Raw genomic sequence first — 15,706 nt, forward strand, 5'->3', positions numbered from 1 at the left:
GCCTAGTAATCTGTTATGATCAACTTATTAAATTTGTTATCATCCAGTAGTTTATGCTGCACAAAGCCTGTCTTGAGACTCCATCATCTTAACATCACACCCTATGTGCATGTTGCTTCTTAAGTCAACTGTGACCCGATTTTGTTACTGTGTAGTTGGCTGTTGTTTATGTTCGCCTTCTGTAATTAACCTTTACTTTATGCTGCCACTGCGTCTGGCTGCTGGTAACTGTTCAGACAACCGGTACAGAGCTTGAGTTGCCCACAATGGGCTGTTACCATATTTACTCCAATCTAAGCTGCACTTTTTTCCGGTTTTTGCAATCCAAAAAACTGCCTGCAGCTTAGAATCGAGTGCAAAGTAAGCAGAAGTTCTGTAAAATGGTGGTAGGTGCCACCACGACTAACTTCTGCCATTGAATATATGTAGCGCTACACAGGCATGTTCTGCAGGCACAAAGAGAAATACTGGCGCCAAAACCTGTGTGTCAGTAAATAAATTTAAAAAAGGTGGAAGATGAGCTTTTTTTCTCCTCCCCGAGTTTCGACCACTGCATTTTCATACATTATCCAACGAAGTAAATACAAATTCCGTATTGTTCATCTTCGAATGTAACAGCATTTCAATGTACTATGAAAATCCAAGTGGCAAGACTGTTTGGGATGTTTCTCAATATGGCGAACTCTACATTCTGAATTTTTTCCTACCTGTGAGAAGAGATGGTTGCTAATAGGAACTTTTATGAATTCTGAATCACATGCGGTGTTCTCTTCACTATAAGAATAACACAAATATAAACATTTTGCCATGTATTCTTTCGTGTTTGCTGCTATCTCATTTAAATCTTGTCTGCCTAATAAACTACGAAACTAGAGTGAGACAACAGCAAAACGCGGAAGAATATACATATGCCATGTTTATATTATTCTTATGCCTAGTAGTGGTACAGTCAGAAATGAAGCACGGCAGCTGCCTAGATTTTTAAATCTAAGATGCCTCTAATTTTTGTGCAGAATGTAATGTACTAAAGAGGCGTCTGCAAAGATTTTCAAACGGAGAAGAATTTTCACTAAACTATCGTTCAGAACATCTTATATCATACGCAGTCTATTATTTGGTTCTTGTTGATCATTATCAAAGAAAGCAGCAGAGTAAGTAACAACAAACAGCAGTCTCTTGTCATTGTTTCGCTAATGAGACGATTCCTCTCTTTTTTTTAAAATTGTAAGCGGCGACTGGCTGTAAACACTCATTATCAGATTGCGACAAACAATGCATGACACAGTACAGTAATGTATTTTCAGCTTCAAGTGACGTAAACACCTATAACCAAGAGACTGGCACTTATCAGATCAAAGAAAAATAAGTAATCAATTCAAACCAGACGAAGCATGTGAAAAAGGAAGGGTACCCTTATAAATAGGGACGGAGCGCCTGACACATAGCAATGGCTACCTGGTAAAGCTTAACTGCCAAGCTGACGACTTGAACCAAACTACTGTAGCTGTATCGTCATTCATTAGACCTAAATTGTCTCTCATATTAAAATGGACCAACTTTGTTTCGATTTGGAGGTGCGGTCTAAAACGTTTCTCTCCCCTTGAATTTCAAGTCTCAAATTTTATGTGCGGCTTAGATTCGGGAATTTTTTTTTCCCCTTGATTTTGAGTCTCATTTTTCAGGTGTGGTTTAGATTTGAGTGCGGCTTTGATTCGAACAGATACGGTAAGTGTATGCCATGTAGGTATCCAGTTGTTCTGTAACTGTGGGAATTTCTGCACTTACTACAGTTTCTGGTAATGAATTTCGTTCTAAAATATTCAAGAAATGCATCTATCCATGCTTCCACTCATTGTAAAATCTTTCAAAGTTTAGGGTTTCAGATCTTCTGGTACATAAGGTTTTTAGTAGGTCACATGGTTCCCTGGGGTTTGTTGGTACATTTTTGTTCTGAGAATCATTCTGTCAGTGTGTTGTTTTGTAGGATAGCATACTATATCTGGATGGCTTAACCTGATTACATCATTTTGTTCCAATTCACATAAGGTAATATGGTTTCTATATTACTGTGATTAACGGCATGCTATTGTGACAGTGATGTTGACACCTTTGTCAATTCTTTTCGTATTAGTGACTGCTTTGTTGTATGTAAATTATCCATCACTGTTGACATGCTGGTGGAGTTTGTTGAGTCAGGTGCAACATCAGGTAACACATTATCCTGTTTCAAAAAGTCCCAATTGAAGATCGCTGGTTTAAAATTTGCCCTGTTTTTTGAAAATGTTTTTCACACAAATAGGTACTACCAAATACAGATATCAAACTTGGGGCATCTGATCTTAACTCACAATATTCATCAACTGGTAGACATTTATAGAACATATTCTCACATTGCAGATTAATTACATCCATCTGAACGTCAGGTGGAAGTTTCTCAATGGTACAGCCGAACGTATTTTAAAATATAGAAATGTCTTCTGCATTTCCATCAAGACCTGAGAGCATATCTGGAACTGTTGTTTGAGCTTGGAAAATATATCTTTTGCGAATTTTTTTTTTTATAGCATGGGGAATGTGTCCATACCAGACACATTTTTACAGTTGTGACAGCATAAACTGTTTCCTCTACAAGTTATACTTTGTTAATGTTTTCTCAACTACTTTGAAAATATTTTAATCTGTAGTTATTCCACACAGACTACTCTAAGAAGCTAACTATTCAGTCACTCTGAAGTCAGCACTGACTCCTCGAATAAATAGCAGCAACTGTACAGTATCTATGAGCCTTGTTAAGTAATTGGTTACCAATGTTGCTGCCAATATCCTCAACTCTTAAAGCAACTGTTCTCAAGGAAAGATTGATAGAATTAAACAAATCTATTTTCTCAGGACACATTTCTTCAGGCGCTACAATCAGACATTATTTAAGTAACTCACTACCAGTAAATAGTTTCCCGTCCTTGGTTAACAATGAGCAATTTGTAAACTTATTTTAGTTGCAGCCACAGTTTCATTTTTCAATCTTCCCAGTGAATTGGAAAGGAAACACTGTGGTAAATGTTTAGTCTGGTAATGCCAGAGCACATAACACACTTTTTGTACAGCTGTAGTGTCACTACACAATAGGAACAACCCTTTCCCATCTAATTCAGTGACAAAATAATTTTAAGCCCACTCTACCTTAAAATAATGATGTTCAAAGTCAGCTTTTCTCTCCTTTTGTAGTTCTGATAGCAACGCGATGGAAAACAGTTGTTTTATAAATGAGAACAAAATATTGCAAAACAGTGATACATGTGGCACTGGTAATAGTATCAACTTAAAATTGCGTGCCATCACAGTGGCAGTGGGGATGCCCGGCTTCCTCAGCAAGCTTCCTGTTTTTTTTTTTTTTTTTCCAGGTCAACCATCAGAGTGTGTTGCTAGTCAACAGCAATACATAGCCAAAACCAAAAGATTATTCCAATTCAGCTGACATCTTACTTTCACATAATTTGCAAGTTTCATTCAGTAGTATTATCCTACTTTAAATTTTTTAAGAATTTAGAAATGTAAAAAATTCTTAGGTTGCAGGCAGTGGGCCAGATTTGGCACCCAGGTCATAGTTTGCTGATGCCTGCTCTAGATCTACATCAACATCACAGTCCACAAGCCACCTAATGGTATGTGGCTGAGGATAGTACCACTAACTGAACACCCAACTGAGTAGTATTTGTGCACTTACGAACACGGAACGGTTATTTCATGTTTGAGACCAGTATAGATACTCTGATCAGCTAATACATATACTGTCAATGTTAGGTTAGTCCTATTACTAAAGACAGAGATGCAAAAAAGCGTCATAATTAATGACTTTACGAGATTAAATGATATAGCCAAACACACAAATTCAAGAGAACTTATACAACAAAAACAATAATAATAATAATAAAACCAATTAAAACAGGAGCTAAAATGCCAGTATAGAAAACTCCAATAAACGAAAATTAAAGAAAACTCAATAACAGAAACATACCTATGCATACTTAAATTTTTATATATCTAATAACAGTACATTTTACCTGTCTAAATTTGGCTCTGGCTTCTTTTTCTTTCATCCTACCATGCAGGACCAAATAGTCAAAAACTTCCCCTCCACTTGCATATTCCATCACTAAGTACAGAGTCTTTTCGGTTTCAATCACTTGAAACAATTTTACTGTAAATGAATAAAAATTCATAAAAATCCATTACACAACAAATTTCTTTAAATAAACTGGAGTACACTAATTTAACAGAGTAAATTTACAAATTCTGTGCTGGAAAAAACATTCCAACAGCAAAAGAATTCTTTTACACACAGACACCAGCCACAATAGGACACACAAGCAGTTGCCTTATCTGCCTTGCCCTTCTGGATGCACATCCTGTCTTTTAAAGAATATTCCATTACTCTAGGAAACCATCAACTAACTTAATGAGACCAAGGAGCCAGTGTAAAAGTTCTCATCAACGTAAAAGAAGTAATGTTTTCAAATTCAATTACCCATTAATTCTAAATTAAATAAAGATAGGAAAGACATGAAAATCAGACCAAAACTGATGGAGGACTATAGCTGAGTCATCAAAAGAAAATTCTTGACCACTTCCAACGGCAAAGTGCAATGGTTGACGTAGATGCATGCAGCAGCAATGCCAAGCCAACTGTAACTGTCAGAGACCTTCTAATGATGACTCTACTATATCCATGTTGAAAGGAAGTGGGGAAGGAAGTAAGTTGTTCGCCCTTGATAGAGGAATCAAACTGACTGAAAAAAATTATAAATAAATAAATAAAAGAATTAAAAATATGGAATTATACATAACATTTGCCCTACATGTTTACTACTATTACAAGGACTCAAATACTGTTAATTATGTATCACAGGAATTAACACTTCAAAATGAGGTGTCGTCATTAAGTGCTGGAGGTATCAAAAGTCAAAAGGGTAACAAATGAAGCTGTGTGGAACAAATGGGAATTAAACTGTATCTGAGGAATAAAGGATAGTGTGTTGATAAACACTGATTGGTAAATTTCAAGGCATGAAAGCATGCTCAAATTAGTTCTGAAAAGAATACCAAAGCAAGAACTGCAAAGTAAGGCTCAATGAGAAATAGCCTTAACAACTGACGATGCAGTAAATCTATTACAACCAAAGAATGGCTCACAGCAAGACATCCCCATCATGAACTTTTATCACCACAGAAGAAAGTAGGAACTGTGTTGCAGGATTCAATGATGAAATTTGCTTCAAAGTCTGTCAACAAAGTACAGGGTGTCCCTTTCGGACCCGCACATTTCTAAGATCCAGGGGAGAAAAAATTACAGTAGATATAAAAATGAAATTGCACTATAGACTGGAACATCTCAAAGAATTTATTTAATTATCATCAATACACTTCTATATGTGATCCATTTTCAGAACGAAGAATATCAACTCTGTATTCAGTTTCTTGCCGTGTTATTTGTAACATGTTCTCTGTTACTGTCACAATCAATCAGTGGTGCGATGTAGTAACACAGGAATATCTTCAACATTTGTAGCACACGTGAGGTCCTTCTTGAGTCCCCGCAACAAGAAATCCATCAGGGTAATGTTGGGGGAATGAGGTGTTCAGACAAATGTGTCCTCCATGTCCGATCCAGGGATTGGGTGATTTTGTATCTTGGAGCTAATGAACAGCCACGGACCAATATGACAGAGCTCCATTTTGGTGAATAATGATGCCGGGTTGCAAGTCTTGTCTCTAAGGGTACACAAACTGCTCGAACAAGTCCTGATATGGTGACCCATTCACTGTGTTTTCTGCAGAGAAGAATGGTCCAACTATCCTGTCGTGCTTCAGCCCACACCAGACATTTAATTTAGGGTTATCACCAACATGTTCAATGATAATGTGCAGATGTTGTTGACTCCAAAGTTGAACATTATGCTGATTAACCATTCCTGTAACATAAAAGATTGCCTCATCTCGGAATGAACGTCTTTCTAGGAAGATGGCATTTATTTCAATACGCTGCAGCAAATTATTGACATCGTTTGTCATTTTGCATCAGAAGTTGCCGAATTTGCACTCTGTAAGTATACAAAGATGCTGGTACACAGCACAATGCAATGTTGCTTGGCATACATTCAGTTGCCTAGATGCCTATCAAACTGACATACATGGGTTTCTGAGAAACACTTCTCTTACGTCCCCCACTGTCTCCTCTAAAACGTTCTGGCAGTACATGTCTTAGTGTTTCAGAACACTTCTAGTTGTCAAAAACTTATGATACCATTCCCTCACTGGTTTCACATAAGGTGAATAACAGTCACACAACCTACAGTAATTTCTTTACACAGTAATTGGCTACCTTGTTTCTGAAAACCACTTACTGCCTGTGTGCACAGCTGTGGAGTCCCCATTTTCACTTCACGTGATCATGCTGAACTCTGGTGACAACAGTCTGGACATGTGACATGGGAACATAAGTTCTTTGAGATTCTGTCGCATATGGTGCAATTTCATTATCAGGGTGTCTACGTGGACAAGAAAAAAAAAATTCCCGGATTTCACGGTTAAAAACACAATTTCTCCCGGATGAAATTACGTATAAAGCGGGTGAAAATACATCCGTGTTAAGTAACAATATACTTTCCCTCGGAGCTGTAAAACCTATCAGTCCTTTGAATCGTAAAGGTCTTATACCGGCGGAGGACGTCCCAGCACTTTAGGAAACGAAATCCAGGAAAAACAATGCGTTTGGAAAGTTGTTTGATGTGAGACAATATGCACAGAGTTTATTTTCGTATTGCGAAAGTATATACACAAATTACAGCACGGTAGCTTCCGAAACTCTAAAACAGAGATTGCGTTGAGCGATGCACTTTTGTCAGCCAGTCATAGCTCATGTCACGTGATCTCGCTAGCGAATGACGGCAGTTATCCAGAGCACGAGGCCTACGAGAAAGACAGGCCGCGGCGCGTACGTTACGAAGGTAGGCCGAACTCACTCAACTCGGCAAAATGCGCTTCTACAAAAGTAACGCATCTCAAGCCACTATTCATAATATTTTCTGGTGATCTGTTAGAAATGTAAACAATTGTGACGTCACTCACATCGAATGCACGTTTGTTGTTACGGACGTACTGCATAATCTTCGACCTAAAGCCTTTGACACTTTTCGGTGTCGGCACTCTGGTCTGTGCATTGTGTAAATTACCCATTTTCTATGCAACTAAACTTTTATTTTGGTGTTATTCTCTGATTATGTTTCATTGCTGCAGTATTATTCAGCAGTATTGGATTAAAGTTCTTTGTCAGCGTATCAGATCTTACACGTCAAACCTACAAAACTTTAACTGAAATCAAAAACAATGAAAAATCCTGGAATTCTAAAAAATTCCCGGGTTTTTCCCGGATGAAAAAATTCTCGGGTTTTTCCCGGATCTCCCGGGCCGTATACACCCTGATTATCCTATCTACAGTATTTTTGTTTGTTTCCTCCTGGGCCTCTGAAATGTGGGAGGTTTCAACAGGACACACTGACATCTTTATTGCAACTAAAGGTGCTTCTGTCACTTATTAATACTTGTAAGTTTTGCACGTTGTTCCCACATAAACAGGAGCAGAGACAAAGGTGTAATCAAACAGCAATGAACCACTGAAGTTACTGTGTAAAATATGGAGCAACATACAACAAAAACTAACTTTACAGGTTACACATAACAGCAGTTCATGCTAAAGGGCAGTTCTGATAAAATAGAAGCAGTGTTTGGTATTGTATATGCCCGTGAAGAATCACTCTAAACTGTAGCTCAGATTATAAACTAGCATTCAAGTTGTTAACACACTAACATACATAATAGCAGTCCCGCCCCATTACATAAAACTGGTATTACATCTAAAGCAACTTTTCTGCGAATATTGAAGGAGTCAAATTTACAGTGATGCAAATCAGGAAATTTCCATGAAACAGTTCCTGGGTTCCTTCTGAATTACTTAAAAAGACAGACTTATAAGTCAATGTAAACATAATAGCATGCTCAAGTTTTGACAGTTATCATTAATAACAAATTTATGCATACCTACCTATGTTTGGATGGTCTAGCATTTTCATTATCCTAACCTCTCTGAATAACTGAAACATGAGAAAACCAATAAATGTGTTGATAACAATGTGTATTACATGCAATGCTATTTAAAATAGGTGCAAACAAATAGAAATTACAAAGAAAAATTAAATGCATCCAATGTAAATATAGATAAATTATTAATTCATGAAAATAACAAATGAGAAAATAAGGCGAAAAGTTCCTTGGAAATTAAAAACCTCCTGAAGAATGAATTTCCACTCCACACATGACAGATCAAAGAAGAAATGCTGGAGTAAATGGCTGCAAGGACAGGAGAGGCGGCCAAGCTGGAGTAATTGAATGTTAGGACAAGGAGAGGTGGTCAAGCTGGGGTAAGCGAATGTGAGGAGGGCTGAGCAGGCCAAGTTGGAGGGAACAGCTGGGAGGTAATGAGAGCAGCAACAGGGTGGCATGAAGGCAGTATCAAGGCAGAAGCGCAGCAGTGGCGCATTGAAAGGTGGTGGTAATATTGAGGAGAAAAAGGGTGCATGCAACGGCTGCTTGGAAGTGGGGAGCAGCTCGTGGTGGGGATAGCGGGGGGGATTTCGGTGGTGGTGCTGCTGCTTAGTGGCAGCTACAGGACAGAGCCAAATGACCAAACGAAATGGGTGACAAGTGAGGAGAGGAAGGGTCGATGGGGACAACAAGGCAGAAAGTGCGGGAGAGTGGTGGTGACATTGCGGACAGGATTGGGTGCCCAGTGACTACAGTGTGGACTGAGGGGAATGCCGGGTGATGACAGTGCGGACAGGATTGGGGGGGAGGGGGGGCAAAATGGCAATGGGTTGGAGAGGATGTGGGGGTGGATACACGGTGGTGGCGACAGGGCAGAGTGCGCGGCGCACACGGTGGCGGCGACAGGGTGAAGTGTGTGGCACACTGGTAGCTTTGGGTCGGGGCGCGGGGTGATGGCAGCAGGGTGTATATGCTGGCAAGCAAAAATATTCACAAATTTCCCGGTTGAAAATACGCTTTCTCCCAGGTGCAAACACAGATTATCCAGGCGAGGATACACTTTCTCTGTGTGAAGTGGCTTTGTGCTTCCCCCTGGAATCGTAAAACCTGTCCCTGGCACTTTACGAAATGAATCACAGAAAAAAAAAAAAGGGATAGATGTGTTTTGGAAAGATCTTTGATGCACAGCAGATTTTCGTATTCCAAAAATATTATTCCACCAAACTCAAAACTCAGCACATTAGTTTCTGAATCACTGAAATAGAGATTGTGAGGCACTTCTGTCATTCAATCATTGCTCACGATACGTTATGTCGCCAGCAAATGACATCTTATATTCAGAGTATAGGACACTTTGAGTCAGCTAATACCAATATCACTGTTAAGTTGCACAAACACACAAATACTAAAGTTCCTTGTTTAAATTTATAAATGTATAGTGTACGTACAAGAAAAGCTATGCTTACGCATATGATTTTTTTTAGCGTATATTACCCCTTTGCAATATATCAAACACAAACATGCTGGTAAAATCTGAAATAATGGTACCAATGGGTGGTGGTCTGTGTCCAAAATTTTTCTAAGCGGCTGTACTCAAAGTGTTAAGGTTTGAATGAGAATCAAAAGCTTTGCGATTCAAGAAAACTCACTGCACAGCCTCACTCAAAACATAATTAATCTAGTGTAAAAAGGAAATGTATTTTGAAAGCAGTGCTTCTTAAACCACCATTCGCAGTTCTTTTCCGCTACCTGTTAGAAATTTTTGGTCAGTTTGATTAGTTGCCAGAGAGCACTAAAAGAGAAAATTTACTTCGCTTGTGTAGCTATAATAATGTACAAAGTCCTTGCTTAGTCTTTGCTCCGCTCATACATCTTTCTTCCCTTTTCTGTTTGGAATTTCATATGTAATGGGGCTTCAGTGCAGCATGTTATTTGGAAGGGACAAATAGTCCTTGTACATAGGGCAATTGTTTTATATATCGTATCTAGATAAGGAATGCAAAATTAGAGAGCAGTCCTTGGCACAATATTCATTCCAAAATTAGACTCTGTAACTCAAAAGTACCTTTAATGTTTTGCTATGTGGTAACCTCAACATATACTTTCTTATTTGTACACTGCAATACTGTTAGGTAGCATTTACAATCAAGTTTACATCCACACAGCACTGCAAAAAGCTAGTAATAAGCTATACAAATTTCTTGCAAAAATAACAAAAAGTTGTTTGTATACAACGGAGAGGGGAGAGGGGAGCCAGAGCGGGGTGGCGGCAGCGCGGAGACGGGAGAGGGGAGCCAGAGCGGGGCGGCGGCGGCGCGGAGACGGGAGAGGGGAGCCAGAGCGGGGCGGCGGCGGCGCGGAGGCGGGAGCCAGAGCGGGGCGGCGGCGGCGCGGAGGCGGGAGCCAGTGCGGGGCGGCGGCGGCGCGGAGGCGGGAGCCAGAGCGGGGCGGCGGCGGCGCGGAGGCGGGAGCCAGAGCGGGGCGGCGGCGGCGCGGAGGCGGGAGCCAGAGCGGGGCGGCGGCGGCGCGGAGGCGGGAGCCAGAGCGGGGCGGCGGCGGCGCGGAGGCGGGAGCCAGAGCGGGGCGGCGGCGGCGCGGAGGCGGGAGCCAGAGCGGGGCGGCGGCGGCGCGGAGGCGGGAGCCAGAGCGGGGCGGCGGCGGCGCGGAGGCGGGAGCCAGAGCGGGGCGGCGGCGGCGCGGAGGCGGGAGCCAGAGCGGGGCGGCGGCGGCGCGGAGGCGGGAGCCAGAGCGGGGCGGCGGCGGCGCGGAGGCGGGAGCCAGAGCGGGGCGGCGGCGGCGCGGAGGCGGGAGCCAGAGCGGGGCGGCGGCAGCGCGGAGGCGGGAGCCAGAGCGGGGCGGCGGCAGCGCGGAGAGGGGAGGCGGAGTAGGGTGGCGACAGGGCAGAGAGGGGAAAAGGGGTGGGGCGGCGACAGGACAGAGGGGGGAAAAGGGGTGGGGCGGCGACAGGACAGAGAGGGGAAAAGGGGTGGGGCGGCGACAGGACAGAGAGGGGACACTGGGTGGGGTGGTAACAGTGTTGTATCATCTTAATTTAGACAATGGAATACACGTATTCATAGTTACATTGCAGAATATAGTAGCAGCAGGAGTATAACAATCACAAATTCAATTTTTTAACTTTTATAGAAGTATTATATTATATCACTGCTTCCGCATCCCCCCACCCCACACCACCAACCTAGAAAATTTGAAGTGCATTCAATCTTATCTATCACAGATATGGGTTTAGTTTTTTAACGTTAATTTGAAGAAGACTTGTCTATAGATAAATTTTATTTACCTTTTGCAGGCTTCCAGGGTTCAGCTGTGTTTTATCAATTATTTTTATGGCTACCTGTAAAACAAGAGAGACTATAATTAAACAAGAAATACTAAAATATTTACCTCAAAATATGCTGTACATAAATATTAATATACCAAAGGATTGTTTTGCAGTGATCACGTTGATCTACTTTCACTGAGAAACAACATGGAGAAGGCACTGACCGTGCTTTAGGACAGTTAGTAATATCCATTATTCTTAGAAATACTGTACATAAGACAAAGTGTCTGAAGTCTAATATAAACAATGTTTGGGCTGCATATTCGTATTTCACAGCACACACACAGTAGAAAACTGGCAGTGCAAAACACAGTATGAAGTTCCTATACACTATACAATGAGTATGGATGTCAATGTTTAGAAAAGAAAGCTATAATCTAGGACAAAGGTAGAACCATGTGCCTACAACAAATTAATTAACAACAAGTTTTCTACACAAAGCAAAACACAAATTATTTCAGCTTTCATGGGAAGAAAGAAATATCTGAAAATATTATTATCTTAACCATCACAAAATACATTTTTGTGAACTGACATTACAATACAAATAATATGAAAGACAGGTACTACCGCTCTGCACTTGAAATGTGTGCTCTTGTATTTACTACCTCCATTAAATTTTCTCTACATGTGTTACATGCCTGGTTGCTGCAGTTTACAAGCCCGACATCTATGTGATTTCCAACAATGATAATTCACATTGTGAAGGGACTTTACACTGTTGACCCACTATGTACACAAACAAAGTATGAGGTGTGTGAAAAAATAGTAAGACTGATATTTTATTTATTGAAGTGTTTATCGCTTTCCAACAACAATAATTTGTCCCCCTCAAATTAGTTCCCTTGGACGGCTCTACATCAGTGGAGCTGTTGTTTCCACCCTTGGTAGCAGTGCGGAAAGGCTTCAACTGGAAGGGACTTTAACATGTCGGACACATTGTTTTGAATGTGCTCTAGAGTCTCAATATAACATCCTTTCAAAATATTTTTCAATGTCAGGACAAGAAAAAAGTCACTAGGACTCAGATCAGGTGGTTTGGGTGTCTGTGGAACAACAGGAATGCTTTTTGAGGTAAAAAATTCTGTGATGAAAGTGTCCGTATGACATGGGGCATTGTCATGATGGCCACTAGCCTGCAATGTATGGCCTCACTCAATTCACCTTTTACCTGAGCCTTTCAACTACATACATTACACACGCATGTACTTTCCACCAAACACTGTTCATCGTAAAGATTGGCAGCAGTGATAGAGGCATGAAACTGAGCTTTATTTCAAATTTACACTTTACACATTGTACAGAAATTCACTGAGCCGACATCTAATTGGTTGGTTGGTTTAAAAGAGAGGGGAAGGGACCAGACTGCTAGGTCATCTGTCCCTTGTTCCGAATAAAAGAATGCCACAAGAGTGAGAATAAAACAAGCAAGACTGACAACACAAAACGGAGAGAAAGGAAAAACCACAAGAAAAACAGAAGGGCAACAAACACTTCAATGGACAGAAGGGGAGAAGAAAACCACAGAAACGCAAAAAGCAGGTAGAAGAGATTAAAACAACAAAACAGATTACCATGGCTGGCTGTCCATGAGAATAAAAAGGAGAATCCAGCAACATTAAAACCTCCACCCTAAAAGCACAATGGTGGAGGACACAGAGGGACAAAGGACCTGTGCTAAAACTTAGATGAAACGATAAAACCCATCCTCATGAATAAAATGTAAAACTAAATCTGCCGATGAGGCAGAGTCAGATAATATTAGCAGCAACAATTCCGGTAACCAAAGATTTCGTCACAGGGCAGTCAAAGTGGGACAGTGCACCAGAATATGGGCCACTGTCACCTGTGTGCTGCATCGACACTTAGGTGGATCTTCATAGCACAGGAGGTAGCTACTAATCGCCCAAGCATGGCCAATGTGGAGCTGACAGAACCACAGAGTCCCTGCGAGAGGCCCACATGGAGGACTGCCACACTTTCGTCGTCTCCTTAATGGCATCAGTTTGTTGTGTGTACTGCGGTTATGGCATTCCGTCTCCCAAAGCCAAAAACCTGATGGCGTAAAAACAAACGCAGATCAGTTATTGGAATGCTGATCACAATAAGTGATTTCCTTATAGCCTGTTTGGCCAGCCCGTTGGCAAGTTCATTGCCTGGGATGACGACGTGTCCTGGGGACCACACAAACAAGCACTGAATGACAGAACCGGTCCAGGGTACAGATAGATTCCTGGATGAACACTACCAAAGGATGACGAGGGTAGCACTGGTCGACAGTTTGTAGGCTGCTCAAGGAGTCAGTACACGAGAGATGGCCACTAGCACTGCCGTGAATACATTGCAGCCACCAGGCAAGGAATGCTGTTCAAAATGACCTCTGTGGATGTAGGCGAAGCCAACTTGACCATCAGCCATTGAGCCATTGGTGTAAACCACTTCAGAGAGGAAGTGACAGCGGAGAGCAACAGGAGTAACTGCGTCCATAGGGTCATGCGAAAGATCCAGACGAATCTGCGGCCTAGGTGTACACCATGTATATGTATGCAGACGGACCTGATTGGGAAGTGGTAAAGGGAAGGGCTCCAGTTCAGACAGAAGGGATCATATGTGAACTGCAATCGTTAGCCCTGACCTAGGCCGCCGATGCAGGAGATGAACTCCCCGGGTGGAAAAAGGAGACGATAATTTGGACGCGCAGGAGAACTACGAATGTATGCAACGTAACTGGCGAGCAGTTGTGCACGTTGGATCTGGCCTCCACCAGTTCACTGGTCACCGGACTACTCCTAAAAGCTCCCGTCACAAGGCGAAAGTGACAATGGTGCACTGGGTCGAATAAACGCAATGCTGAGGGTGCCTCCAAACCATAAACCAGACTCCCATAGTCAAGGTGGGATTGAACAAGGACTTTGTAGAGCTGCAGCAGAGTAGAGCGATCTGCACCCCAATTGGTGTTGCTCAGGCAGGGGAGGGCATTGAGATGCTGCCAGCCCTTCCACTTAATCTGACGAAGGTGAGGTTGCCAAGTCAATCAGGCATCGAAAACCACTCCTAAGAATCGATATGATATGTCTCCACTACAGTGAGTGGACCGTCATTAAGGGAAGGTTCTGGTTCCGGGTGATCGGTAGAACGCCGACGGAAGTGCATGACACAAGACTTAATGGCCAAAAATTGGAAGCAACGGGTGAGAGTGCATGACTGCAGCTAATGGATGGCTCCCTGTATGCGCTGCTCAGCAACACCAGTACTGATGGAGCAGTACGAAATGCAGAAGCCGTCTGCATACAGATAGGGTGAGATAGACGGCAGTCAGCTGCTGCTAGACCATTAATGGCAACTAAAAATAGTGATACACTCAATACAGAGCCCTGTGGGACCCCATTCTCCTGGATACGGGGCGAACTATTTGAGGCACTAACTTGGACATGGAAAGTACGAAGCAATAAGAAATTCTGGATAAAAATCGGGAGTGGGCCTCAAAGGCCCCACCCGTATAACGTGGCAAGGATACGATTTTGCCAGGTGATGTCATACACTTTGCGTAAATCAAAAAATACGGCTACAAGGTGTTGGTGTCTGGAAAACGCTGTTTGGATGGCAGACTCGAGGGACACAAGATTACCAGTGGTAGAGCACCGCTGGTGGAAGCCACCCTAACATGGAGCCAGTAGGCCATGTGACTCCAGGACCCAACCCAACTGTTGAAACACCATACATTCCAGCAGCATAACAAGAACATTGGTGAGGCTGATGGGCTGATAGCTATCCACATCAAGTGGGTTTTAAGCAGGTTTGAGCACTGGCATGATGGTGTTCTCCCACCAGTGCGATGGAAAGACGCCATCGCATCAGATCCAATCGAGGATCATGAGGAGATGTCGCTTGTAGTCAGACAAGAGATGTTTAATCATCTAACTGTGGATCCGATCTGGCCCAGGAGGTGTTTCAAGGCAATGTGCAAGTGCGCCGAGGAGCTCCCACTTTATAAATGGGGCGTTATAGGGTTCACTGTGGTGTGTAGTGAACGTGAGAACTTTCCTTTCTATCCATCGTTTGAGGGTGCGACAGGCTGGGGGGTAGTTCTCCAACACAGAGGCTCGAGCACAGTGCTCAACAAAGTGATCGGCAATTGCATTTGGATCAGTACCTAGTACGACATTAATGGTAAAGCCAAGGTCACCTGTTGGGGTTTGGTACCCAAAAAGACATCTGATTTTCGTCCAGACTTGGGAAGGTGACGTATGGCAGCCAATAGTCGAC

The 15,706-nt window shown here is 42.3% G+C and overlaps 1 protein-coding gene across 9 annotated transcripts in view; it reads right to left on the reverse strand.

The window, feature by feature from the left end:
- Window positions 1-15,706, reverse strand: part of LOC124709828 (serine/threonine-protein kinase MARK2-like) — a 286,137-nt gene that overhangs the window by 131,517 nt on the left and 138,914 nt on the right. For all 9 annotated transcript variants that reach the window (XM_047240879.1, XM_047240876.1, XM_047240875.1 and 6 more), the window contains 3 exons: window positions 11,399-11,452; window positions 8,099-8,147; window positions 4,062-4,198 (listed from right to left, as the gene is read on the reverse strand). In XM_047240879.1, coding sequence (XP_047096835.1) covers window positions 4,062-4,198; window positions 8,099-8,147; window positions 11,399-11,452 — 240 coding nt within the window. The remainder of the gene's footprint in view (window positions 1-4,061; window positions 4,199-8,098; window positions 8,148-11,398; window positions 11,453-15,706) is intronic.

The sequence above is a fragment of the Schistocerca piceifrons genome, chromosome 1, assembly GCF_021461385.2.
Source record: "Schistocerca piceifrons isolate TAMUIC-IGC-003096 chromosome 1, iqSchPice1.1, whole genome shotgun sequence".
Lineage (NCBI taxonomy): Eukaryota > Metazoa > Arthropoda > Insecta > Orthoptera > Acrididae > Schistocerca > Schistocerca piceifrons.